General features: G+C 49.3%; 1 protein-coding gene across 3 annotated transcripts; it reads left to right on the top strand.

Annotated features, from left to right (window-relative positions):
* Window positions 1-81: 81 nt before the first annotated feature.
* Klhdc4 (kelch domain containing 4) lies at window positions 82-27,998 on the top strand. 3 transcript variants are annotated; one of them, XM_038313321.1, is made up of 12 exons: window positions 82-247; window positions 2,766-2,857; window positions 4,253-4,331; window positions 5,452-5,550; window positions 8,908-9,044; window positions 17,726-17,818; window positions 19,362-19,521; window positions 23,273-23,348; window positions 24,583-24,791; window positions 25,995-26,397; window positions 27,275-27,400; window positions 27,579-27,998. In XM_038313321.1, exons 1-12 carry the CDS (start codon window positions 149-151, stop codon window positions 27,773-27,775), a joined length of 1,770 nt encoding a protein of 589 aa, XP_038169249.1. In that variant the 5' UTR covers window positions 82-148; the 3' UTR covers window positions 27,776-27,998. The 3 variants fall into 3 exon arrangements, with proteins under 3 accessions (XP_038169249.1, XP_038169251.1, XP_038169250.1); XM_038313323.1 differs by lacking the exon at window positions 82-247 and having other exon boundaries at window positions 2,793-2,857; window positions 4,253-4,308; XM_038313322.1 differs by lacking the exon at window positions 82-247 and having other exon boundaries at window positions 2,807-2,857; window positions 4,253-4,336.

Here is a 27,998-nt window from a genome sequence, read left to right as displayed (position 1 = left end):
CCAAAGTACTCGTGGAGTCGGCAGCTCGCCGGAACACCAGGGAAACGGACAGGAAGTGACCTTTATTTCGCGCGCCGCTGGTTCCCGACCGTTGCAGAACGCTGCTTGCTCTTCCGTAGTCTCCAGGTGCCGCTTCAGAACCGGCGCGATGGGCAAGAAGGGCAAGAAAGAGAAGAAGGGCCGCGGCGCGGAGAAGACGGCCGCTAAGATGGAGAAGAAGGTGTCCAAGCGCTCGCGGAAGGAGGAGGTGAGCGAGGCTCAGAGGGACGGTCGTGGAGGGAGGCGTGGCGTGGCCTGGGTCTGCGGGTGGGAGGCCGGGAGCCGGAGTTGTGCCGGGGTTTGTGTGTGGCGGGCCTGTACCGAGCCCGGCGCCCTCAGGCCTTTTCGTTTCTCCGGTACCCCTCCGCGCACCGGTACCTCTGGTTTACCTGGTCGCTCTCTCCCACGCTTCCTTTGCAAATCAGATCTGTCCCGGACGCCGTTCTGTTCTGTTTATTCCCTTTCTGGTAGAGTGGAGCAGCGTGGTTGGGTTTAGTGGAGGAGAAGCTGAAGTTGAGTGGCCCCTACTTTGTCCAGGTGTGCGTTCTCGGAGTAAAGGCTTAACTGTATTGTGCTTTTTTTTTTTTTTTTTTTTCAAAGGAGGGCAGACATTCCTCCAACAGCCTTAAGGGAGTGAGCCACAAGTAAGTTTTTTAATGTTTTTTTTCGAGACAGGGTTTCTCTTTGTAGCCGTGGATGTCCTGGAACTCACTAGGTAGACCCGGCTGGCCTCGAAATCACAGAGATCCGCCTGCCCCTGCATCTTGAATGCTGTGACTAAAGGCGTGCGCCACCACCGCTGGTGGCACCAGTAGAGTTAGGTAACCAGATAAGTCGCTGGAACTGTGGGGTATTTCAGAACAGTTGGTGCTAGCCCCGACTATCATATTTTCACAGACTCCCATTATCCCAGGAACTGCAGATGGATCAATGTTGAACTTTGGGTAAAGTGCTGTGCTTGTTCTTGTCTTAGGTCTTTCTCACATGGGGCAGCTATGCTGACCAGGGTTTGTCCATTAGTTTTCCAGGCACAGGATTCCCTAGGCTCCCATCCTCATAACCTGGGAAGAGGAGACTTCGGTTGAGAAACTACATCCTGTATGGGGCTGGCAAGGTGGCTCAACTGTTAAGAACATACGCTGTTCTTTCAGAGGATCCGGGGTTTATTCTGTGTATCCACTGGCTCACAACTCTCTGGCCTTTGTAGGCATCGTTTTATATCTTTTTGTTGTTGTTGTTGTTTTTCGAGACAGGGTTTCTCTGTGTAACTTTGGTGCCTATCCTGGAACTAGCTCTTGTAGACTAGTGGATCTTAAAGTCACAGAGATCATCCACCTACCCCTTCCTCTCGTGTAGTGTGAAGCGGCGGGGCTGCGTCCCGCCTCCCGGCTGCCGGCTAGCTTTACACCCGAAATAATTACACGGAAACTGTATTCTTTTAAAACACTGCCTGGCCCATTGTTTCAGCCTCTTATTGGCTAATACTCATATCTTGCTTTAACCCATATTTAGTAATTTATATAGCACCACGAGGGGTGCCTTACCAGGAGAGATTTTAACCTGCGTCCATCTCGGAGAGGAGAAGCATGGAGACTCACTATGGTGACTGCCTGAAGCGTCTCCCCAACTCTACTTCCTTGTTCCCACAATTCTGTTCTGTCTACTCCACCTACCTAATTTTCTGTCTCTTAAAGGGCCAAGGCAGTTTTCTTTATTAATTAACCAATGAAAGAAACATAGACAGATAACTCTCCTCCATCACTCCCGAGTGCTGGGATTAGAGGCATGCGCCACCACTGCCCGGCATAAGCTCCATTTACAAACATTCACGCAAAACACCTCCATACATAAAGAAAGTTGGCTTGTAGACAGGTCTGTGGGGGTCTTGTCTTGCCTAGTAATTGATGTAGGAGGGTCTACACTGTGGGCATTCCATACCTAGACAGGTGGTTCTAGGTTGTTAGCAAGCCACAGAAAAAATGAGCCGGTAAGTAGCTTTCCTCCTTGGTGTCCGCTTCATTTCCTGCCCCCAGGTTCCTGCCTTGAGTTCCTGATCTGACTTCCTTTCATGTTGGAATATAATCTGTAACATACAGGGACTTTTTCCTTCCCTAGCAATAGAAAGCAAGCTAGGACAGTCCAGTAAACGCAGGGAAGTGGGTACTGAGTCGGGGTGGGAAGGCAGGCTTGGTTTCAGTGCTGTCCAGCATACTTGCGAACTGAAACCTTGATTTCTAGGTCTAGTGCCACATCTGGGAAATTGGGGCCAGTGAGTGGTGGGATCAAGATACCACTGAGCCCCATCATTCAGGCACTGTTTTAAAGGACTCAAGTCCTGTTCTATTGGAATGCATATGTTATGGGGTTGGGAGTGGGAGCTGAGAAACAGTAAGCAAGAGAAATCCCAGGCATGGCTATGTAGACAGCAAGGCAGGCTGTTGGCACAAACAGGTTGTCAGAGGCCATTGAAGGCAGTGTGGCCAGGCTGGAATCCCCTTCACGGAAAGCCCTTAGTTGGTAGAAAGGGCAGTGCATTCCTCTACACCTACAGGAAAGCCGCCATTGGTTTCACAGCAAGTACTTCCTGGATGTGTTGCATTCTGTGTGTTTAGGACTCAGGTGTGATTGAATCCCAGTCTAGTAGGGCCAATGGGACAAAAGCTGACCGTGCCTTTGACTCTGCGACAGGTTACTGAGTCTCACAGTAGCTTCTTTTGTATCTTTAGGAAGACCTGGAGGCCCTCATAGCCCATTTCCAGACCCTGGATGCCAAAAAGACCCAAGTCACAGAGACACCATCTTCTCCACCCACGCCACGGTAAGTGAGACAGTTTTGTGTCTCCTGTTGTGGGGGAAAGCTAGGGGGTTTCAACACAGGGGTTCTGTGTAACCCTGGATGTTCGGGGACTGTCTCTGTAGACAAGGCTGCCCCAGAACACAGTGTCTGCCAGCCTCTGCCTCCCAAATGCTAGGACGAGCTGGCTGTCATCCCCTGCTCTGCAGAGGGGGTGGGGAGGTGGTCTCACATTCTGCTCTAGCTGCAGAGACATGGCCCAATGAGCCTCCTTTTGCCTTGCTAGTATTTGAAGAGTGTCACAGGTGTAGACTGAAGAGCACCTCAGGTTTTTGCTGTTCTTAATGCTTTTATATTTACATGTACAAAGCTTATGAAACAGAAACTCTACATTTGTCATACTAAGTGAATTTATAACTTAGGAGCAAGGTCCCAAGTGTATGTAGAATTCATACACTTGTAGAATGGGCTAAATGGACAACTTGGGTCTCCATCAGATTGCTTCCTCAGCTTCTAGCATTGGATTCCTTTTTGACTTGATTTATGGCTCCATAGTACTTGTCTGTGCCATTCAGCTGAAGCTCAGGATCATCAGGAGAGGGCCTTCATGGACAGTCATTTGGGGTAGGGAAAGTGTGTAATAAGCTGTATTGTTTAGGCAGAGAAAGTGTGCAAGCCTCTCTGCCTCTAGCCCCATTTTGTTTAGTTGTAAACTGGGAGCTTCATTTTCCCAGACTGGGATTGATTTTATCCCACCATAACTTGCCTGAGTGGAAGCCCAGGACGGAACACTTTGGGATGAGATAATTGGATTCTCCAGAGCCTGAATCTCTCTGATTCACACATGGCGTTTACCTCTCTAGAGTGTGGGAGGGAGTCAGTGTTGAGCCCTGAAGTAAAGCCGTGGTGGTAAATTCTGCTGGCACTGGCTTTTCCATTTCTCTTGACTTGGTGTGCTGTTGGACCCATCTGGTTGTTGCAGCAAGCCCGACACCTTCATTCCAGAGTTCACTCTGAGTGCCGATGGTTCATATTCTTTTGAGTATTTCTTTTGATGATGATTTGGAACTTTTATAAAGCAGCAATGATTGGAAGTTGGGTTCAGTGTCAGGGCATAGTTTAAAATGCCTGCAGAGAATGTTTCCTGGGGGAAGGGAACGGGAGGTGGAACTGCGGTAATGAGATTACGTCTTCCTTGATGACCTAAATATTTTCTGACCTCCCATCTTTGAGTTGTGTTTTCAGACCATGTCACTCAGCCTTTCTTTCACTGCGACAAAATATCTGAGAGTCAGCTGAAGGGAGGAAAGGGCTGCCAGAGCTTGTGGTTTCGGCCCTCTTGGGAATGTGAAGGGGAGTCTGTGCTTAGCCTGGTGCTATGTTCTCTGATGTTGCTCCTCTGTGTCTTTTGTCTTGCAGGTTAAATGCCTCCCTGTCTGCTCACCCTGAGAAAGATGAATTAATCCTTTTCGGAGGTGAATATTTCAATGGCCAAAAAGTAAAGTATATATTTTTTCTTTTTCTCCCAACTTTTTAGGGCTCATTTGAAGTGAATGTAAATTGGTGATACAAGTGTGCCTTGTCCTGTCTCTTCCCTCCCGTACCCCCACATTCTAAGTATCAGGCCTGATATGGGCTGTGCTTGACCAGTCACCAGGATCCCTCCGGGACTGGCAGCGGGGGCTTTAGTGCTGCAGGGGTCCTGGTCTCTTCTAGTCAGCAGAGCCAGCTCCACTGGGTCATACGGGTACACAGAGTTGTTCGGAGCAGAGAAAGTGTTAGTGAATTGTGGGGCCAGAAAACCCGGAGTTTTGGAATGTGAAGGAAAGCAGTTGAAAGCATCGGCTCCTCCAGTAGCCTGTGACAAGTTCCAAGTCTTCCTTCCTCGTCCAGCTCACTCTCTGTGTTTGCATCCACTTATAAGCTGGCTTAAAGTTAGAGAGTGATGAGTCTTGCAAACTCTTGGGGCCTGAGCAGTCAGTTGGCATGGTGACACTGGTCCCCGACTCGAGGATTTTGTTGTGAGCTTTGAGCTTAGATCAGTGAGAGGATGCTGATACCACCGTTATGTCTGTCATTTCAGAACCTCGTTCTGGGATGTGGCAGTGCTTTGTAAAATAAGGTGGCGTGTTAGATGGCTGCCAGCCAGTGGCTGTGTTCTGAAACCATGCTGTGGTGGGCTGGCCTGAGAGGTTTGGAGGGCTAGGCATGCACAGCGTCTTCCATTACTGTTTTACCTGCTCATAAGTTCATGGAGACTTAAGCATGTGGCAGGTCGGGAGCGTCTGTTATGTCCTCCCAGGCAGCCTTGGGTCATACACGTGGCCTGTCTGCACTGGTGTGATTGGTGTGTAAGCTCCCTGGAGCGTACTCACCGCTGCCATTGCTGTCTGCACTGGTGTGATTGGTGTGTAAGCTCCCTGGAGCATACTCACCGCTGTGACATTGCTGTCTGCACTGGTGTGATTGGTGTGTAAGCTCCCTGAGCGTACTCACCGCTGTGGCATTGCTGTCTGCACTGGTGTGATTGGTGTGTAAGCTCCCTGAGCGTACTCACCGCTGTGGCATTGCTGTCTGCTGTGTCGTTTGTGGCACTGATGGTCACTTCCTTCCTGTAGACCTTCATGTATAATGAACTCTACGTCTACAGTATCAGAAAGGACTCCTGGACGAAAGTTGACATCCCTGGCCCACCTCCAAGGCGCTGTGCTCATCAGGTAATGCCTGAACTGTCTGTCACAGTCATCTACAGCCACTTCCTGCTTCCCTCCTGCTATATCCATCTGGGTCTTTGAGACAGGGTCTCACTCTGCGCCTTAGCATCCTCCTGCCTTAAACCTTCTGCATGCTGGAACAGGAAGCTGGAGCTGCCAGCCTGGGCTCTGCCATCTTCCCTGGACATCTTACTGAGTTTCATTGCACGGGTCTCTTCAGCTGTGAGAAGGGAGTGAGCCCCTGCTCTGAATGTGATGATTGAGTGTAATGCTGCACGTTAGGACAGCGTCAAACAGCACCTGCTGGTTAGAGCATCTCATGTGTGCTGCAGGGCTGGGCTGCTGCTACCCAGAGCAAGGTGCAATGTTCAGGAGTGGGTCAGATGGTGAAGGGAACAGAATCACTTTGGATAAATTGTATGGTATAAGCTTATTGTTAGCTTTTTGGCAGATACAGAGAGCAGGTGAGAGCTGCTCTCTGCCTCTCAGGAAAGCTGTTCCCAAGTGCCAGGTATCCCCTGAGCTCTGTGGTGTAGCTCTCCTCCTTGTCCAACACCCCAGTTCTTTCTCAGAACAGTTTGCTCTCCTTTCCTGGAAGGAGGTGGGTGTGGAACGAGGGACAGCTCTTCAGTGTGGACTTTGCAGGCTGCAGGCAGCTGACTATGAGGCTTGATGTCAGGAAAAGGGGAGGGAGGGCTGTGTTTGCCCGGTGACTTGATGGTTTGTCCCCCGAGTAATTACTAGTCAGGTGCGTTCCCATTGTGCTGGCTGATTTGTCAACTTGACATAACTAGAGTCACCTGGAAAGGAGGCATTGCCTCCAGCAGACTGTCCTGGGGGCACCTCTGTGGGGCATTTTCTTGATTAATGATTCATGTAGGAGGGCTCAGATCACCATGGCTGATGCTGGTCCTGGACATATGGCCCTGGGTCATAAAAGAAAGAAAACTGAGCAAGTTGTGGGGAGAAAGGCAGTAAACCACACTCCTCCATGGCCCTTGCTTCAGTTCCTGCCTCCAGTTCCTGCCCTGGCTGCCCTCAGTGATGTATAAAGCGAAAGCTTTCCTCTCTGAGTCGTTTTGCTCTGCGTTTCATCAGAACAGAAGAGCATAGACCGCAACACTCCTGAAAAGGAAGGATGAGTTGTGGTGGGTTTCAGTGAATGCTAGGTTTTCTTTCTTTCTTTTTTCTTAATTTTTTTTTTTTTTTTTTTTTTTTTTTTTTTGAGACAGGGTTTCTCTGTAGCTTTGCATCCTGTCCTGGAACTAGCTCTTGTAGAGCAGGCTGACCTCGAGCTCACAGAGATCCGCCTGCCTCTGCCTCCTGAGTGCTGGCATTAAAGACTTTGCCTCCCCCCACCCTCAGCAAAAGCTGTGTTTTCATTGGTGCAGTGTGGTAGTGAGCAGTGAGATATGGGTGGAAAGATTAGTATACACTGTGATTGCCTGTGAAAGCAACGCCTTGCTGGCAGCTGGGTCCTGGTTAGAGCCCCTTCGTCTGCTGAGTACCCTCTGGGTGCTGGGATGTAGCAATGAGAATATTTGACCTTCCCAAAAATTCCCTGTTTTGTACCTTGTTTGGTCCTGAGGGTGTCTGGCTCGGGTAGCGCTTGGACTCCCTTGACAGAAGAGCGAGGCTGAGGTCAGAACCCTGGGTTGTGTTGTGTTTTGGTGGTGATGGGATGAAATGGGTACAGAATCTTACACGTGCTGACTGTTTGTGCCACTGGTCTTAAGTTTTGTTTTTGGTTTTTTTGGTTTTTTTCTTTTTTTTGATGCTTAATGTTTTTTCCCTGTGTTTCAGTGCAGTTACAAGTGAACCCAAATACCTGGCATCACATAGCCTGGGGCAGGTTGGTAGGACTATCCCGCCTTTCCTTGCTCCGCACTTTCTGTGTATTTGTGGACCAGCTTGGCTTCTGTTTGGGCTAGCAGGAAAGGTGATTGCCGCCAGCTCACATGGTTTTTGGGAACATGCAGTGTATGTGTTTGCGAGGTTTTGTTGTTGTTGGTTCGTTTTCAGCCAAGTGCAGTAGTGTGGGTACAGGTGTCGCTGCCTGAGGTCTTTCAGTTACACGGGAGGGAGCAGACAATGACCGGGGAAGTGGCTTTCAGCCAGCCCAGCCCTAGGACTCCTAGTCTCTTGAGAGAGTGGTTGGGATTGTCCTGAGGTGTGTACAGTAGCCTTAGCCTGTGCTGCTATTCCAGGAGGTTGTTCTGAACTGGGAGGCTGTTGTAGGAATCAGTTGTAGCAGTGTGCTTTGACTGTTTTCATCAAGAGATGTTACCCCAGTCCCTGGGGCTGTGCACCCTGAGTCTCCAGGCTCTGAGGATAAGAGTGCTCTCTGGTTGCACAAGCATGAAGACCAGAGTTGACCCAGCATCCATGTAAAAATATGGACGTGGTGGCACATGCCTGTAACCCCAGTGCTGTCAGTGGCCGAGGTGGGGAGCTCACTGGAGCTTGCTACATAAGCCCAGCTCCAGATGCAGTGAAAGACCCTGTCTAAGAATAAGGTGAGAGCGATAGACAGGACACTCAGCATCCTCCTCCTACCTCTGCACCCACACACAGGCAAGTGCAGCCCCCCCCAGTGTGTACACCTCAGACATTCACACACCTGTGTATACATCCTGCACACTCATACACATGTGCATACATATATACCTTACAGTTGCATAGAACTTGTATGTGTCCACATACCTCCCATTCATACTTAAGCATATACCTTACACACATACACATGTTCATGTAAATATACCTCACATCCACCATGTGCATATGCCTTACACATACACATGTGCATATGCCTCATACACATGTCACACACCTCACATAGTGTGTATATGCCTCACATACATGTCCACATACCTCATCCACACATGTATATGTTTCACATGTATATGTGCGTACACCGTACACCCTGTGAGTATTAACACAAGTACATATGCTTTATGTATGCACACATGCATACGACTCGCATGTTTACACCTCATATTCTCACGTGCGTATACCTCACATACACATAACTAACAATAAAGAGTGCTGAAGTACTTTCTTGTTATTTAATAAACAGAATTGGTATTTGTTCCTGATAACCTATTTGAAGTTGCAGTAACTGCTCATTTAATAGGACAGTACGTTGTCTGAATGTAAGTAGGTGTCTGTCTTGCAGTCTAGGGAAACACGGATGTGTTAGATCCTTGAATATAATTAATATCCCTCGGGAAGTTTGTTCTAGGAGACAATGGCTGAGGGAGTCCCTGAGACTCTAGGTGGATGGTGCTGATGTTGTTTGTCATGCTGGGGCCAGCTGTGCTGTCTCATGGCTCACCTAATCTGTTTGCTTTCCTTTAACAGGCTGTGGTGGTGCCCCAGAGTGGTGGACAGCTGTGGGTCTTTGGTGGGGAGTTTGCATCTCCTGATGGCGAGCAGTTCTACCATTACAAGGACCTCTGGGTCCTGCACTTGGCCACCAAGACCTGGGAACAGATTCGGTAAGATCTGGGTGGGAGCCTGAGCCCTGGCCTTAGCTTGTGTTTCTGATTGGGTTTGAGTTATGGGTGAAGCAAGCAGGGTGCTTTCCTGTGTGGTGGGGTGAGGGCTTTGGTGGAGGCGTTGTTTAGGATGGTGAGCAGCGAGCAGTGTGTCAAGTCTGAGTCACCATCTCCATGCATTTCCTCCAGTGTGGGTTCAGGGTTTCTGCAGCCAGCGCTGATCCCGATGGAGATCGCTCATGATAAGACCCAGGAGATGGCCCTGTTTTAGACAGATGGAGAAATAGCAGAGCTGGCCAGAGGAGGGAGGAACCTTCATGGTTCTTGGAAGCCAGGCTTGCAGTGCTGGTGCCTGCTTCTTTGCTGGGTGCCTCTGCTGTGTGTCTTTTTGTCTGTGAATGAGAATTACTGCAGAGAGGAGCCTGGCAGAATGGCCAGTTGCCAGCAGACTTAGTGATTGCATCTTCTTTGGGTGCTCCCTAGCCCTATTGCCAGGGATATGCATGCCACAGTGTGAGGGTCCTTCTCTCTCTGCTAATAAAGCAGTAAACCAGAATTATGAGGGAGCAGTCTCCTGGTCTTAGGACTCGGTTTAGCTGTCACTGGAGAGAATGTTGAGGTGCCTTTAACTCCTGATCCTCCTAAATGCTGGCATTGCAGTCACACACCACCACCTGTGACCCAGTTGCTGCTGCTGCTGCTGCTGCTCCTCCTCCTCCTCTTCTTCTTTCTCTTCCTCTTCTCCTTTCTTCTTCTTTTTTCTTCTTCTTCTTCCTTCTTCTGGTGTTTCAAGACAGGGTTTCTCTGAAGCTTTGGAGCCTGTCCTGGAACTAGCTCTTGTAGACCAGGCTGACCTCATACTCACTGAGATCTGCCTGACTCTCCCTCCCAAGCGCTGGGATTAAAGTCGTGCACCACCATTGCTGACTTTGGTTGCCATCTTCACCTCTGAGTTTCAGCTGCAGATCCGTGGTGGATAGAAAGATGTTATTTATGTGCTTTATTGCCTGTCAGAGGAGCCTCTGCTGACAGTTTCAGACTCAGTGGTCTCTGGCATTATCAGGGGACGGTGCTGATTCAGACCCAGCAGAATGTGCTTTCAGATATTTGCCTCATAACCAGGCGTAATGACTGTTTCACAAGTCATTCTTGGCTCCTTTAGGAAGCCCAAAGTCCTAAGTGCATTGTTAATACGGGCACAGCCAAGCCATGGACCCCATAGCCTTTGACCCATGGAAGAATGATAAAGCCCCGCCCCCACACCCCTGAGGTGCGGCTTGGAGGAAGATAGTAATTCCTTCCTCTGATCCATGTGTGGATGTTATTGTGTGTAGAGAATGTCCACCATGGCTTCTTTTCCCCCAGATATTTACAAGACCGTTGCTGCTGAGATTAATTAAACCAGTCTCCTAATCCAGCTCCTTGCTCATCTGTATGGAGTAACTCCACCTGCTTGTTCAGCAAAATGCAATAGCCCTAACTCCCTTTCAGCTCTATAGAATAAGCACTCTGAACTTTCGGGTGGTGTGGTTTCTCCATCAGAGATCCTAGTCCACCCAGTCCCAGCCATTTTGTGTGTGTGTCTGTGTCTGTCTTTTTCTTCATTCCCTTGCCTCCCCAGTCAGATCTGTAGTGAAGAGTTGCAGGCAGGCCTGCTTTTCGTCCTGCGCGGCTCCTGGCCGCCTGACTAGCTTATGCCCCAAAATAACAACACACAAATTGTATTCATTTAAATACTGCCTGGCCCATAAGTTTCAGCCTCTTATTAGCTAATTCTCACATCTCTTGCTTTAACCCATATCTAATAATCTATGTAACACCACGAGTGGTGTCTTACCAGGAAAGATTCAGCACGTCTGTCCTGGTGGCTGGCTTCATGGCGACTGGCTCAGAGAGGAGAGGCATGGCGATTGCCTGAAGCATCTGCCTGAGCCATCTACCTCACTTCCTTTTTCCTGTTGTCTACTCCACCTATCTAAATCTTGCCCTATCAAAAAGCCAAGGCAGTTTGTTTATTAGCCAATGAGAATCCTCCATCACAGATCCATCCCTGGAGCTGAGTTAGTTCGGGTGTGGAAGTTAGGAGTGAGCATTGCACAGCTATGCCCTGCTGTGCACTTGCCTAGTAGTTGCTCTTTGTATCTAGTCAGCGCCACTGTGTCAGGGGTCTGTGATGTTCACACTCCTTGTGTTGATGTGAGTCTGACTCTTGTTTAAGGCTCCTGATGAAATGCAGAACAACAACGTGCTGAGGACCTTAATGGAAGAGCCTGTACCTCCACTCAGTTGCCAAGTCCCAGATCCCAAGAGGCCTGATTGCTGATACCCTTTTGGTTTGGGGCGTTTCAGGGCTTTTCTTCCCTTCTTTCCAGAAGGATCTCCCTGCAGCCCTGGCTAGACTGGAACTCTTTGTAGACCAGGCTGGCCTTGAATTTACTGCCTCTGCCTCTACCTCACAAGTACCAGGATTAAAGTCATGGGTTACCATGCTTTAAGACTTTCCCATTTTCCTGACCGCCCCCCGACCTCATGACTGTGACAGATACCACAGCTGTGGCAGTCTTACTGAGTGAGCAGTTGTCTGATTTGATGGAAAGATCTGGAAGCCAGCCACAGTGCAGGGTCCATGTTTTTGATTATGGTCTTAGTGGTGCTTGGAATGAGCCCTCCAGAACTGTGGAGGGTTTGTCCAACAGGAGTGATTGGCACCCAGTCTAGGATCTGCCTTGGTCTTGGGTCTGAAGTGTGTAAGGAAGCACCCAGAAGTTCAGGGAGGGCAAAGTTCTGTGCTTCCCACTCCAACACCAGTCAGTTCGGATGGAATCCTCCATTTTGATCTGAGGTGGATCTGAGATTAGCCTCTGATATGGGTGGATGGATGGTGTGTTTAATGTGTTGGATTTCAGTGTCTGTCTGTCTGTCTGTGTTCATGAGCAGGTCAGAGGCGCGTGCTGAGTGCCCTGCTCCATTACTCTCCTCCATCTTAGTTCTTTTAAGACAGGGTCTCTCATTGAACCTGGAGCTAAGCTTTCTGCCAGCATGTCCCAGTCCCAGCATCCTTCTGCCCCATTCCCACAGCTTGGGGGTACAAACCTATATGGCCCCTATGTGGCCACTCTGCCTTTTTCATGGGTGCTGGGGGGTTAAATACTGGGAAGTCCTTGTGCTTGCACAGCAAGTTCTCTTTCCCACTGAGCTATCTCCCTAGTCTTTTTTTTTGGAGTCAAAGTGCTCTTACTATGTAGCCCAGTGCATGATTGTTTCTTAACATCTTCAGTTGTGCAAGCAATACTGCTGTTGCAGGCTAAAGAACTTCTAGCCTCTAAAAAGAAACCTTTATCACTCAGCCACCCGGCCCCCACTTTGTCTTTGAACTTGCCTCTTCTGGCTGAAAACAGAATTCTGGAATATCGTGGCCTTCAGTGTGTAGTTTTCAAGTTCATCATGTTGGAGTGTGTGCCAGTGTTTTATCCCACAGACTACTGATCCATTAGACTGTTGAGGGCACTTGGGTTATTTCTACATTTTCATATGCATATTTTCATATTAATGCTTTCAGTAGATAATAAAATTGATTAGCAGGGTAAAAATGCATTTGGTCTGTGTGTGCTTTTTGTCTCTCCTGATGGAGGAGGGAGCCTATATTCAGTTTGCACCCAGTCCCACTGGTTTTCTCGAGAGGCCTGTGTGGAGGAGGAGCTGGCAGAAACCGTGCACTGCAGTGGTGATGGCCTCAGAGTCCAGGTGTTGCATGACTTTTCCTGAGACCTTTGTTGCTTTTCACCCTAGATAGCGGACAACAGCCGGATGTTCTAAGCCTTGCTTGGCCAGGTGGTGCTCTTATTGGTGTTATCAGGCGCATCACACCAGTTAACCTCCTAGGAGTTGTCCTTTGCTACAGCTCGGGTCTGAAGTCCCTGTGCCCAGGAAAGGAAGCCCTTGGCCCCTCCTCTTGGCTCTGTAGCACTGTAAGGCTTTATGAATGAGGTGCCTGAGACCCTGATCCAAAGTCAGCTGTGCACCTGTGCTGTGCCAGTGAGTACTCTGAAGGAGCGAGGGCCATGTGTAAAGTGTGGCTGACTTAGGGGAAGCTAAGAGGGTGATCTAGTGTGTTGGTGGTTGGTTTCTGACCTGACTGGTTTTCTTGGGACTGACAGCTAAGTATGGCAGGGTGTCTGCACGGGTGGCTGAAGGCTCTGAGAAAGAGAAGACATGCTGCACATAGCGCCATAGGTCATCCTGGGACCATCATGGGAGCAGGGAGTGTTTCTGTTCTGTGATGGGCCCTGTGACCTTGAACTCAGAATTCCAGTAGAATTCAGTCTGCTAAGCTTGCCACGGCTTGGATAGTGGGTACTGTGTAGTGTTGTCAGTATAAACATGAACAGAACTCAGCACTAGGTGTTGGATGCTTGGCTGTTCACTCTCTAAGCATGCACTGGTGTCTGATGCATGGACATTCTCTATGCATCTCTCACAGCGGTTGGGTGGTGGAGTTGGTGATGCTGGCTGGCAGCATGCCCTATGGGAATGCCATTCTGTGCACAGCCCAGAAGAGCTAAGAGCCTGGCGCCCACACCATTGCGTGCATGTCTTTATGCTATACATAGGCATCTGGATGAGTGGGGCAACTCCATATTTAGGATTGATGGCAATTGAAAGCCTATTGGAAATTCAAATATAAATGGGCTTTTGGGAGGATGGCTTTATTTTTCTAGAGGGAATGTGGAACCTCTTTAGAGCCCCCCCCCCCCTTTATTTTTAGTTACAGAACAGTGGTACTTGCTTCACTGCTGCTGCCACAAGTGAGTTTTGTCCGTGGCATCTGACTCAGCCAGAGGATGACCTGGTGGGGTTCCTGTTCAGGAAGCTGTTGGGAACCTGGCCTAAGTCTCTAGGGTTCTGGGGTCATAGATTGTCAGCTTGTCAGTGGTCTTCTGTCACTGGGTGGCACTAGGGAATGTCCAGTCTCTTCTGTGGCTGCTGTAGTAGAAATAGGTGTATGTGAATGTGCTGCTTCAGCTGTGCAGTGAGCACCTTCTCCACATCCCTCATACAGCAGGGCGGCTGGAACGCTCAGCGGGAGCTGCCCTTTGGCCCGAGCAGTCTTTCTTGTCCTTGTGTCTGTGTGAAATGTGGTTATACTGTCTGCTCGCCCTGGGATGTGGCCTTTTCCCATGTGCCCGTTCAGGGTCCCTCTGTATTATGGTCCAGATAGTCCTCTTGGTCTAAGGAAGCTTGCATGTTGCATGATAATGCACCCTAGACTGACTCTTTTGAGCCTGGAAACTGATGTTTGCTGTTTTTAATCATGAATTTTGACCCTAGAACATACTTATTAAATTACAAGTAATACAAAGCTAGGAAAGGGCAAATAAATTGGTTGACAAATTGTGTATCCCCCAGTCTAATGAGATTTTCTGTATAGGGCTGTAAGGAAGCTTGAAGCAGACTTGGCTCTAAAGCTGCCCTTCCCGATAGAGTAGTGGGTGGGCCACATGCGACCACCCAAAAGGGGTCCTGAGGTGAGTCCCTAGAAAATGGTGTCTGGAAGGTACTGATTTCCGGTAGACGTACTGGCCATCCTGGGTGACTTTAGCAAGGATCCTGGTGATGGGGACAGTCTTCATTCTGGACTGAGCTAGGGAAGACCCCAGCAGACACCCTGTGCTGTGCTTCAAATGCTGCATCTGAACACTCGGGAAGGGCGGCCTCGGGGCAGGATCCTTTCCGTGTTGAGGTTCTGGGCAAATGCATTTGTTAGGAATCTTGCTGTTTATGGGATTTTTCTTTTAAAGTTTTATTTCCTTATGTGTGTGGGGTGTGTGTGTGTGTGTGGAGTCAGGTGCCTGTGGAAGCCAGATGACGGCATTGGATCCTCAGGTGCTGGAATTACAGGTATTTGTGAGCCACCCACTGTGGGTTCCAGAAACTGAACTCTGATCTTCGAGAAGAGCAACAAATGCTTTTAACTGGTGAGACATCTCTCCTCTGAGCCAGCCCCCACTTTGTGGGGTTTTCACATAAAATCCTGTGTAACCGCCTGTAGCAACTTGACTTCCTGCATTCTGCTTGGGAACAGTGGGAGGGCTGGTGAGAGTGCTGCCCGGAGGCTGGGCTCTGATTCCTCGGCAGGAGGAGAGGCTCTGACAGAGCAGACCTCAGAGAACCTCTGTCTGGGATCTGGTCTGCCTTTGGCAGCCAGCAGCTGTTTACAGTGACAGGCGCTCTTTCCTGCCTCCCTTCCCCCACGCTCCTCTCTGTCTTCCCTCTTTTGCTTACCAGAGTGATGTGTGTTCACTGTGGAAAGCTTGGGGAATGTAGAAGACAGACAATAATAAAACTGCTCAAAACCCCAGATTAGAATCTTATGTAATGTGTTTTGTAACACTGTCTTCCATTCTTATGAACACTTTTCTCTGCCATGAAATATCTTAATCTGATTCTTTAAAAAAAAAAAAAAAACCACAACTTTGTCTGATAGAATAAAGTGGAACTCCCACTTAAGTTTGCAGCTGGGAAAATCTGTTGGTTTTTTTTTTGTTTGTTTTGTTTGGTTTTGTTTTTCAAGACAGGGTTTCTCTGTAGCTTTGGTGCCTGCCCTGGAATTAGCTCTTGTAGACCAGGCTGGCCTCTAACTCACAGAGATCCACCTGCCTCTGCCTCCCGAGTGCTGGGATTAAAGGCGTGCGCCACCACCGCCCAGCTGGGAAAGTTTGTATTATTTGTTTATTGTGTGTGAGGGGGAGAAGTCAGACATGTGTGGAGGCCAGAGGTCAGTATTTGGTGTCTTGTTTGTTTGTTTTTTGTTTTTCTGTGGTAGCTTTGTAGCCTATCCTGGAACTAACTCTGTAGACCAGGCTGGCCTTGAACTCCTGTCACCCTAGTGCTGGAATTAAAGGCAGGCACCGCCTGAATTTTTCCTTTTTTTTTTTTCCTTTTTTGGTGTGTTCTTTATGCTCTCCACCATACTTTGAGACAGTTTCTCACTGATCATGGAGCTCACCAGAGGGTGAGGAGCCTGAGCAGCCAGCCCAGACCCACCTGTCTCCATCCCAGCATTGGGATCACAAGTACACACCACTATGCTGAACTTGGTGGGGTTTTTTATTGTTTTGTTTTGGTTAAAAAAAGCAAAAAGAAAAACCTGATTTTGGGTCCTTGTGCTTGTGTGACAACCATTCTATAGGCTCAGACTTTTCTTTTTTTTTTTTTTTTCTTTTCTTGTTTTTTGGTGAAGGGATTTGAGACAAGATAATTATTTTGTCCTGGCTGTACTGGAATCCACTATGCAGACCAGGTTAACCTTGAATTCACAGAGATACACCTGCCTCTGTCTCCCAAATGCCTGGGATTAAAGATGAGCACCACCATACCTAACCTGTTGTATGCTGGTTCTTTTGTTTGTTTGTTTGTTTTGTAGGATTTATGTATGTGAATGTTTTGATTGTATGCATATAAATGTTTGAGGAGGATGTCTGTATCTGGAATTAGAGAAGGTTGGTTGTGAACCACTGTGTAGGTGATGGGAATTTAACCAGGATTTTCTGAAATGCAGCCCGCATCTTAACCAGTGCTCTGACCCCCTCCTTTAAAAATTATTGCTGTTGTTGTTATTATTTATTGAGTATTTCTCTGTGTATCCCAGGTTGGTCTTGAAGTCACTGAAATTTGCCTAATTTAGTCTCAGCAGTACTGTGATTAAAGATGTGGGCAACCATGTCTGACTTTGTGTGTGTGTGTGTGGTGTGTATATTGTTTTGTTTTTGTTTGTTTTCGAGATGGGGTTTCTCTGTGTAACAGTCCTGGAACTCACTTTGTAGACCAGGCTGGCATCGAACTTACTGAGATCCACCTGCCTCTGCTTCCCAAAGTGCTGTGGTAAAAGGCCTGTGCTACCACTATGTAACCTTAACTGTCCTAAAACTACTCTGTAGACCAGGCTGGCCTTGAACTCAAAAAGAGCCACCCGCTTTGCCTCCCAAGTGCTGGAATTAAAGGTGTGTACCACCACTGCCCGGCATACATGGCTTTCCCCATATATGTATTTAATAGCGTATTTTGAATTCTTTATTTAAGAGAACCCAACCTATTGTTTTTCTCCCTGAAAAACATTTATTCCAAGTCAGAGATTCTGCTCTTTCTGGAAGTCTTTACTGTCTAGGAGTTGAACTCAGGGATTTCACACACTCCTGAGGAAGTATTCTACTACTGATCTCTACCCTTTTACCCCCAGAAGTCCTATAGCATCAGGCAGGACGGTTAGAGCGAGTCTGGTAATTGAAGGATAATGAAGGGAACTTACTGAGTGTGTGGAGAATGAAGAGCTCAGCAGTCAAGAGTGCGAGCGTGGCTGCTCTTCCCGAGCACCGGGCACCCACATAGTGCACAAACGTACGTGTGAACTAAACACCCACGCACACACAAATGCAAATAATTTTTTTTTTTTTTTAAGAAATCAGCCAGGTGGTGGTGGTGGTACATGCCTTTAATCCCAGCACTTGGGATGCAAGTGAGTTCAAGGCCAGCCTGGCCTACAGAACATGTTCTGGAACAGCTAGGGCTATTACACAGAGAAGCCCTGTCTCAAAAAATGAAAACAGCTACAGCAAAAAAACTCTAACCCTAGATAAGAAATATCTAAGTTAATAATGGTTTTTTTACCCTCCTCTTCATCTTAGATCAACAGGTGGTCCTTCAGGTCGTAGTGGACATCGGATGGTGGCCTGGAAGCGACAGTTAATTCTTTTTGGTGGCTTCCATGAAAGTACAAGGTTGGTACTCAGAGCAGATTGGGGCCTCTTCTGGAGCACAGAGTAGAGGTTGCATGGGCCAAACAATCTGCTCACTAACTTCCTGGGCACATGGCTTGGCAGCGACAGTGTGTGACAGCCACATGAAGTATTGAGGAGACATGGGCTTGTCCGTACATTAAGTCAGCACCTACTGTGTGTGTGGTTGTGTGCGAACCAGCGTAACCCTTCCCTCTTACAGATCTGTAGATTGCTGATCACCATTTCACAGTGGTTTTTAAAGATTCTTTACGGGACTGGAGAGCTGGCTCGCCAGGTAAGAGCACTTGCTGCTCCTCCAGAGTTCAGCTCCCAGCACTCATGTCTAGTAGCTCACAGCTGCCTGTAGCTTCACCTCCAGGATGTCTAATGCCCTCACCAGCCCTTGTGCGCCCACGCAGATATGTACACAAATGCACATAAGTGGAAATAAACCTTTTTAAAAGTACAAACCTATTTAGGAAACACTTAGGCATACAGACAAAATGACAGTCCTACAGTGAATGGAGTCACCATCTGTATTAAATTAGCTTGACTTTTAAATATCACCATTCTGAATTTTCCTTGAGTTATCTTCAATTCAGAGTACACTTTTTTTTTTTTTTTTAACTGAAAGTGGAGTTTGAAATTGGAGAAAACTGGATTATAGTAATTCTAGAAACCTGGAGCCTCCCATCCTTCATGTGCCCTTGGAGAGAGGACTTTGTGGGTTGGAGGGGCAACCAGCAGTTCCCATGGCTTCTTGGCGTTCCTCTAGGGCAGAAGAGGCAGATGGCCTTGTGCCAGCTTTGCCCCTGCAGTTTCAGCTCTCTACCTTGTGCATATGAGGGAACAGAGCCTGCCTGTGCCAGCTCTCCCACTACAGCCTTCAGGGCTCACAGTGGCTGTAGAGCCCCACACTTGGATTATTCAGATACACTGTGTGGAGCAATGGTTGTCCCGACTTCCCCTGCCTTTCCTCAGTGGACAGTTGAGCTCCTCTTCACAGCTGAGGCCAGTGTCTCGTCAGTGACAGGCACCCCAGGATAGCCAGCCTCCCTGTTTTGTTTCCAAGACCCCTATGTATTGAGTGCTCTGGTGTCTGAATCTCTAGCTCTGAGCAGAGTGAGCATTAGGTGGAGCCTCCCAGTCCTGCCTGGTAGTAGGTGCCAAGGCTCTGTTCCTGCCCTTGGGCTGTGTGCATTGCTCTGTCCCTGCCCATCCCTGCCTCAGTTCTTACCAAATGGTCAGTCTCCAGCCTTGTTATCACACTCATTGTCACACTGAATAGCCACATGTGCCTGATGAAGGTTGCAGTTGTCACTGGGGTCGGAAATGGACAACATTCATAGTAAACTATACTGTGACTGCGACTGGAATTGTTTCTGATTCTTCTGTAAATTCAGAATCTTCAGCCTTTCGTTTGGATTTAGACTTGAAGCAAATGGCTAGGTGAAACACGTTTGCCTTCAACATAATTGGTGCACTAATGACCCTGCCTTCCCCTGTCATCTCTCTGGGGACCTGTGTCCTTTTTTCCCACCAGGGACTATATCTACTACAGTGACGTGTACACCTTCAGCCTGGATACCTTCCAGTGGAGCAAGCTGTCCCCTTCAGGCCCTGGGCCCACACCCAGATCAGGCTGCCTGATGGCTGTCACCCCCCAGGGCAGCATTGCCATCTATGGGGGCTACTCAAAGCAGGTAAGGGCCCCTGTGCTTAGAATTGAGAGGGGCTTCCATTGAGATGGGAGCAGCCTTGCTCTGAGCTGTAAGCTGCAGTGGCAATGGCTCTGCTCCTCTTTAAGCATACAGAGATGTGTGTGTGTGTGTGTGTGTGTGTGTGTATGTGTGTGTGCGCGCACATGTACTTGTAGGTGTGGGTGTATAGTTATGTGGTTGTGGTGTGTTTAGGCTGGAGGTTCCCATCAGGCATCTTTTTCAGTTGTTCTCCGCCTGGTTGTTTTAAGACAGGCCTCACACTGAACATGGAGCTGGTCAATTGGCTGTGCCTCTGCTATCTCCTGGGATTAGGATTATAGATGCTGGTTGCCAAGCCCAGCTTTTATGTGTTTGTTGGGGATGCAAGCTTAGTTCATGCCATGCCAACCTCCCAGGAGCACTGCCAGGTGAACAATCTGTGTTTACACTGTAGCCAATATAAGGACTGCATAGTGTCCTCTCCCTGTGTCTGCAGCCAGTGCTGTAGCTGTGTTCCCAAGCCAGTGCTCAGGAGTCTCTTGCTGACTTTTGGAGTGCCGTATCTGCAAGCGCTGGCCACCCACTTGCCCTGCTCCATACTGGTACTTTGCCATTCCTGACATTGCTGCAAATCGGGTTTAAAAAAACAAAGACTATCTCGTATTTTTTTTTCTTTAAAAAATTCTCACATAGTTAATGTGAATCTTTTCAGTAACCTGCATGCTGCAGGGACTCCGCCTTTCCTGTTCCAGCACACTTGTTTGATCACGTGTGTTCACGCAGCCGTGTCCCTGACTCTTCCGTTATCTTTTGTGTAGTTCATAGAAAAGTACGGGGTCATGCCTGAACATGAGTTTGTATGCATGTCCTTTCATGTATGTGAGTGTGGGGAGTCATGTAGAGGTCGGTGTTGATTGTCACATGGTTTATTTGCAGTGCAGTGAATACACCCTGCTGTGGCAGTTCTGGAGCATGGCCATTCTTCCTGTCCAGGGGGCGGGGGCCCACATAGTCCTCTGCCCTACTAGCTCTGTAGTCTACAACTTTCCGTTCTTTGCTTTTTTTTTTTTTTTTAAATATCTTTTATTGGGCTGGAGAGATGGCTCAGTTGTTAAGAGCACTGACTGCTCTTCCAGAGGTCCTGCATTCAATTCCCAGCAACCACATGGTGGCTCAAAACCATCTATAATGAGATCTGGCGCCCTCTTCTGTTGTGCTGGTGCACAAGGAAGGAAGGCTGTATACATAATAAATAAATAAAAGAATATCTTTTATTTATTGTTTTGACAATTACATCCATTTACAGTACATCTAGAACAAACCCAGCTCTTACAATTCCCCATCCCGAACATCTCCCAGCATGTCTCTTCCCACCTTAATGCTTTCTCTTTTTTGCATTTTGTAACCCACTGAGTCCAATTAGCACAGCCTGCTGGAACAGTGATAAACCTTGTCGGCTTGATCTTATGCAGGTCCTGTGCAAGTGACCACAGCTGCTCTGAGTTTCACGAGTGAACGTTGTGTCGTGTCCTAAACATGTGACAGCTTTTCACAGTACTCTTCCCCAGCTCTTACCTTCTCTCTGTCCCCTCTTCAGTGATGTTCCTGAGCCTTAGGAGGTGGGGTTGCTCTCAGTATCCTATTTAGGGCCAAGTACCCAACAGCCACTTATTCTCAGCTCTGTGACTAGCTGTGAGTCTCCTGTGTTTACTGTTGCCTACTGCGGAGAGACGCTTCTCTGACCACGGTAGAGGGCAGGATTGATCTGTGGGTAGAAGCATAAATACTTAGAAGACAGAGTGGCAGGCCGGGCGGTGGTGGCGCACGCCTTTAATCCCAGCACTCGGGAGGCAGAGGCAGGCGGATCTCTTGAGTTCGAGGCCAGCCTGGTCTACAAGAGCTAGCTCCAGGACAGGCTCTAGAAACTACAGGGAAACCCTGTCTCGAAAAACCAAAAAAAAAAAAAAAGACAGAGTGGCAATGTGTCCATTTAGCAGAACAGTAGTAGGTTTCTGCCTAGGTCCTGTGACCTCCTGAACCAGGGGCCTTTGACCAAGTTTACAGTACCAGGCATGAACTGCCTCCCGTGGAGCAGCCTCAGATCCAGTCAGTGGCTACTGTCCCCATAACCTTAACGCCACTATTTCACCAATGGACACATCTTGTCTGGAAGGTCAGTCAGTATTCAGGTTCCCCTCTTGGTAATACCATTGATGACTTTTCTCCCTTAGTGACCTGCATTGCATCATCAGACACTATGAAAGCTAGCCAGCCAGAGAGGAAGTTTTCAGGTTTGTTCAGTCCTGATCGTCCTCCAAGCAAAGCATGTATTGGTGTCAGGAGAAGGTTTCCACCATCAGGTCTGTGGGCAGCTGAGAGCAATGGCAATAGCCTGTGTTGCTTCAGCTGTTTCTGGGGCCTACATGATCAGTAACTCATAGTAAGGTGTATACCTGGCTTCAGATTTTCATTTCAAAATCTTTGTCTTCTGAGCAGTCACTGTGCACACATACAGGGTACCTGAATTCTAACTCCTTTCATTGATTTGTTTCGTTTTGTTTTTGTTTTTTCAAAATATGTATAACAAAAAATTCTGCATTCAAAACTGTATTCAAAAGCTCTGTGTAGCCCTGGCTATATACACAGTGGCCCTGTTTCTGAGAGGGAAATAAGATACTACAGGCTGAGGGCTTAAAAAAAAGTGAGGTTATTTATTTCAGCCTCCCAGACTGTGAGGGCACACTTGGCTATAAAATGAGTTTGGACCCGGAAAATTGAGGATTGGACATGGATGGTTCCTGGCAGACGGTATCACAGTGGTGGAGCGCATGTGGGAGGGGAGCTTAGGGAGCCAGAGAGTCAGACTTGCTGTTTCATTACAACTTGACACAAAAACAACCTGAGACCAACACTTGGTCTCTAAGGATAGTGCCCCGTGTGCCCGCTTACCTCCTACCTCCCCTTCCTGCCACATCCTTCTGGGCAGTACAGATGGAAAGGGGAACTAGTGGTTCCCTAGGGCAGAGCTTAGCCAGCCTGCAGGACATGTAGGACCTGAATGGCACCCTGGGGGAGAGAAGCAACAATAGGGAAAAGGAGGACTGTGTGGCCTGGTTGGTCCCTCTGATCAGTGCAGCTTCTGCACGGACCTGGGTAGGGTGAGCAGCTGCAGCTGCCAGGACAGTGGTTCTGTGCTGTCTCTCAGTTTTTCTTGTAGACATAAAGACCACAAGATCAAGTGCATTAAAACTGAGAATTTAAGCACAAACAGTACAGGAAGACATTTAATTGGACTGGCATCCTTCTCAGGGTGATGATCTTGGCAAGCAGCTATCTGGGCCTTGTGCTGAGTAGGAGATGTGTGTGTTGTGGCCTCAGGGCTGACAGCCGGTCAGCATCACTGTTTGAGGCTGAAGGCTAAGGACCCGGGATCTGTGGGTTTGAACTCCAAGAGGTCTGTCAGTGGTGTTGGCTTGCTTCTCTCCACACGGTGCCAGTGCAGCTGTGTCCTCTGATGACACGTAGGAGCCAGAGTGAGGTATGGCTGCGCTGTGCTGTGTGGGTCCATCCACATGGTACGAACCTGTGGATGCACAGGAATTAAGTGGCAGAGCATACTGCAGTGATCCAGCATGACTGGCCATTGGTGGTGGCTTTAAAATCGGTCTGCCATACCTGTGCTCTCCATGGGACTGCGGCTCCTGTTGAGTGCTGCTGCAGCCTAGCTGGTTCTCAAGACTTCTGTGTTTTGCAGAGAGTCAAGAAAGATGTGGACAAAGGCACCCAGCACTCAGACATGTTCCTGCTGAAGCCTGAGGAAGGGGGAGAAGGTACTGCTGTGCTTGAGGATTGTGTTCTGGATGTGTGGCCTTGGGTGGGTTACATTTAGCCTCTGGGCAGAAGCAAAGACTGTGTGTCCCTTTTATCAAAATGGGAGCTGCATTGAGTTCCCTGTTGCCTGTCTAGAGCCAAGGACCAGACCACTTTTCTCAGGAGTGGTTGGACCGTGGTGCCTTATGTGACACGGGTGAGCCTTCAGTGTGCCCTGGACGGCAGCAGGAGCCCTGGTCACTCAGCCACTGTGTCCCCCTCGAAAACCCTGTGTTGTATTTGTGTTATTCTCAGGTATAGTCTTCATGCTTAGAGGTAAGATTAGGGAGGACACTTTTGGGCGGACTCGCAGAACATGCATGCTCAGCCCCAACGTGTGGAGCCATATGTGAGGGCAGATGAGGAGTGGGGAGATGGGAAGGAGGAGTTGCTGTGGTCCTGTCCTTGCTTGACATTTTAAAGAGTGTTTTCTTACTCAAGAGCACACAGACATTACTAGGATATGTAGTTTTGTGTGCTCAAATGTAGTCGTTTGCCACTGCTGGCAGGAACCTAGGATTGGGGACCTGTGAAGTCTGAACCTGGAGGCTGGACAGTGTGGTGCTGTCCCTTGGGCCCAGCAAGTAGCCCCATGAAAAGGGAGTCCTGTGTTATGAGCAGCGCTCCCTCTGTAGATGCATAATGTGAGATAGTGGGCCTCGCTAACTCCATGTTAGTGTTTTCGGCTCTAGTCCCTCCCCACAGCACCTGCTGCTGTGATAGGTTGACTGGGGACCACTAGTGGGTAGACCCAGAGTCCTACCTGCACTGTGGGCCTCGTCAGCCACCACCAGTGCATGGTCACCAGCACTTTTTTAATGTTTAGTGAGGGACAATCTCAGTTCTTTCTTACAGAAGTAACGGGAAGACATTTTCCATGTGTCGGAAGAATTTGACACCTGTTGGGAAAGCTGAGCTCAGCTGTCCCCGATGAGAGGTGGTGTAGTCCAGGGCTGGGTGAGCTGGCTTAGGACCCCAGTGAGCTCAGTGTCATACAGCTGAGCTTTGAGAAGGATGCACCATGAGGATGGTTGACTGGCGTCCCCTCTTCCTACAAGGGGGACAAAGTGAGTTTCTATGCCTAAATAATTTCAAACGCTCTCAATTATCCTCATCCCGGTGCCCAAGGCTCTCAGTGTGTCCTTGCTGTCTGTTAGTGTTTCCTATTACCCTTTCCTCTGTTTTCTTTGACAGGCAAATGGACTTGGACCCGGATTAACCCTTCAGGGGTCAAGCCTACTCCAAGGTCTGGTTTTTCTGTGGCCCTGGCTCCAAATCATCAGATACTGGTCTTCGGGGGCGTGTGTGATGAGGAGGAGGAGGAGAGCCTGGAGGGCTCATTCTTTAGTGACTTACATATCTACGATCCTGCCAGGAGTCGCTGGTTCACAGCACAGCTAAAGGTAGCCTCGGCTCCTGAGAGTCTTCCATATTGCCTGTCTGTCTCCTACACACTCTCAAGCCTTGTTGCTTCCTTTTAAGGCCCATGTACTCTTTTGTGTGGGTACTGGGTGACTAGGCTTGTGGTCCCTGTTCCTTCTTTATGTCACCTACCACTCCTTGGCAGAGCTGAGATGTTGATCATGTCAGGTTCTCTGTGTCAGTTAATGTCTGTTGTTGCTTGAGCTCAGCCCTGTTTACATTCCCCTTTCTATTGTCCTTGTCAGTGCTGGAGCAGACAGACTAGCAGGTGATCGTCCCAGGTCGCCCTGGCATCTGCACAAAGAAACTGCTCTGAGTGCTCACACTATGTGAGCACTAGTACCTGCTGTGGGCTCAGCCTCGTGGAAGGGTCTATGATACACATAGATACGATATGATAGAAAACCTTGCACATGTGGGCCCCTGCTCTGAGAAGCTATATCAGGCATGGCCACTCAGGGTCTCCGACATTGCCAAGAGCATTGAACCCATGTATAGGTTAGCCTTATATTTTCAGATTACTTGGTCCTCGGGCTCCAAGATGTCCTTCAGGGGCTGTTCTGTATGAGAAGCCCACTGCAGCCTCAGGATGGAGTGGGTCTTGTGTCTAGAACAGGGAGCAGGTCCAGGTTGGCTGGAGGTAGTCACAGCTGGAATATTTGAATGTAGCTCAGTCAATGCCATCTTGTGAGCCAGATGACAAGAGGCTACTACAGAGCGGCCAGGCAGACAGAGTACATGTCCTCCTGCAGGGAACCCAGTAGGAGGGTACCTCAGTGCTGGTGACGGAGGGCCCTGCACGGTCTTTGAGGGTCAAGAGTGGAGTTCTGACCCTCCTGTCATCCAGCCCTGTTGTTGGCTGGGAGTGATCTGCATCCCTTCTGTGAGTGACTGTGTGAATGGGTCGGATTTCCCAAGAAGAGCCTCAGACACCTTTGTCTGCATTTTAGCCGGGCCTGATCTCACCTGGGTGCTTCCCAGTGTGGGACTCAGGAATGTCTGTCCCTCATTACAGTGAAGGCTAGGAGGCCGTTCCTCGCTGCCGTCCTGGCTACCTGGAATGTCTGCTCACGCCTGCGCTGCTCCACACCTCTTCCGGGGTAGCATGTTAGATGGCATGTTGACTGGCGTGGTAGAGGGAGGGCTCTCACTGCCCTGCTGTGCAGCTTGAGTTGTGTTAACAGGGCCCCAAGTCGGAGAAGAAGAAACGGAGGCGGGGCAAAGTAGAGGACCATGAAGGTGCCACTGAAGAGGAGAGTGGGGGGACTGGTGCCCCTGAGCCACTGGAGGTGATAAAGGAGGTGGTGGCTGAAGATGGGACAGTGATCACCATCAAACAAGTGCTTGCTCCCTCTGGGCTGCCGGTGCGACCCCCACCTAAGGCTGAAGACAGTGCTCTGGAGGCCAGCAGCACTGGGCAGGAGCCATGTCCGCGTTCAAATGCCATGCTGGCCGTCAAGCATGGACTGCTCTATGTCTATGGTGGCATGTTTGAAGCTGGTGATCGCCAGGTGACCCTTAGTGACCTCTACTGCCTTGACCTTCACAAGATGGAAGAATGGAAAACCTTGGTAGAGATGGATCCAAGTAAGCTGGGTTGGGTGAGACCTCTGTATGGAATGAGACTCTTATGAGAGCCTGTGCCCTGCCTTGCAGGGACCTCTGCTCTTGACTCTGGGCCAGGTTTCCCTGAGAAGAGCCTGGGGGATGGGGGGCTCACTTGGCACACACCTGTGTGCTCTGAGTGCTCGCAGGAGCAAAGTGGGTCACAGCACAAGACACCGGTGCCCGGGTCAGACGTGCTCCGTGTGCCTCGCGTCTTCCCCCAGGTCTGTGCAGGGCAGGCAGAACTGGAGCCTGCCTTTCTGCCTTTGGTGCTGGTACTCTGAGGTGTCGCTCTCCCTGTCACTGCTCAGAAGTCACGACATCCCCATTTTATCCAGACTGCCGTTGGCCCCAAATCCTTTATTTTTTATTTATTTTTGGACAGTGTCACTGTATTTCTGGCTGACCTGGAACTTGCTATAATGACCAATGTTGGCCTTGAACTCAATACATCCACCAGTGTGCCTCCTGCCCCCTGCCCTCATTTCTGTCCTTCACTTTTCTGAGATCTGAGACTAAACTGCAGTGCATGTCTAGGGAGAAGCCCTACCCATAGTGCAGGGTCTGTCACTGTCTTCTGGGAACCCCTGGCGCTGTAAGGTCCAGGAAGAGGCAGCCTCCACTTAGGTGCCCACAGGTAGGATCCAGTATGGCTGGAGTTGGTGCCCCCCACGGTGTCACTTCCAAGTTGCTCTGAGGTCTGACAGGCTTGTGCTGATCTGTTAATCCCAGGCTTCAGGGCAGGAGAGTTGGGGTTCCTGTTCAGTTCCTGGGAGGAAGGAGGGGTTTTATGAGGTGGTGCCAGCTCCCGTGGCCCCTCAGCTGTAACCAGAACCCTGTGTTGGTTTTGTTTTGTCAGAATCTCAGGAGTGGCTGGAGGAGACAGACTCGGAAGAGGACAGCAGCTCAGATGAAGAGGGTGCAGAGGGGGGCGATGAGGACCAGGAAGAGGACAGTACAGAGGACAGCGCTGAGGAGGGAGCAGGTGAGAGCCCCAGTCAGCCGTGACTGTTCTGCGCTGTGCTTCTATGGGAGGCCTGTTTAACACTGCTTGTGTCTAGGGTGGGTCTGGCTAGCTTGCCATTCAGTGTAGCAGTGCCCTGATCCCTCTCCACTTCCTGACTGAGCATGCTCCGTGTCATTCTTCCTTCTGGGATGGAAAGATCCACAGCACCCAGACGTGGCACCTGGGGAGCAGTACGAAGAGTACCTGTCCCGGACTGAACAGTACTGGCTGAAGCTTGCCCGGAACCACATGGGCCCTGATGCAAAGGAGAAGAAAGTGCTGAAAGTAGCCCATGCTATGGCGAAAGCAGTCATTGATGATGCAGGTCAAGACATGGCACGGGCCCAACATTAGACTGAGCGATGGCTTCAACATCACTGGTGTCCTTAACCAGGCGTGAGGAGGTCCCTGAAGAGGCTGCAGTCTGAGGAGGAATGTACTGCCCTGACCGCAGCTGTTGTCCACGCAGAGGGAAGGTTAGGGTGAGATGGACATTTGCGGGACCCATAGGGTATGTGCTCTTGTCCTAATAAAACTGGGCCGCGTGCTCCAAGGTTTTCCTTCTTCACAGAACGAG

This window comes from Arvicola amphibius, chromosome 15, assembly GCF_903992535.2.
Source record: "Arvicola amphibius chromosome 15, mArvAmp1.2, whole genome shotgun sequence".
Taxonomy (NCBI): domain Eukaryota; kingdom Metazoa; phylum Chordata; class Mammalia; order Rodentia; family Cricetidae; genus Arvicola; species Arvicola amphibius.
The sequence above is the reverse complement of the archived record's forward strand: the minus strand, read 5'-3'. Positions and strand labels throughout refer to the sequence as shown.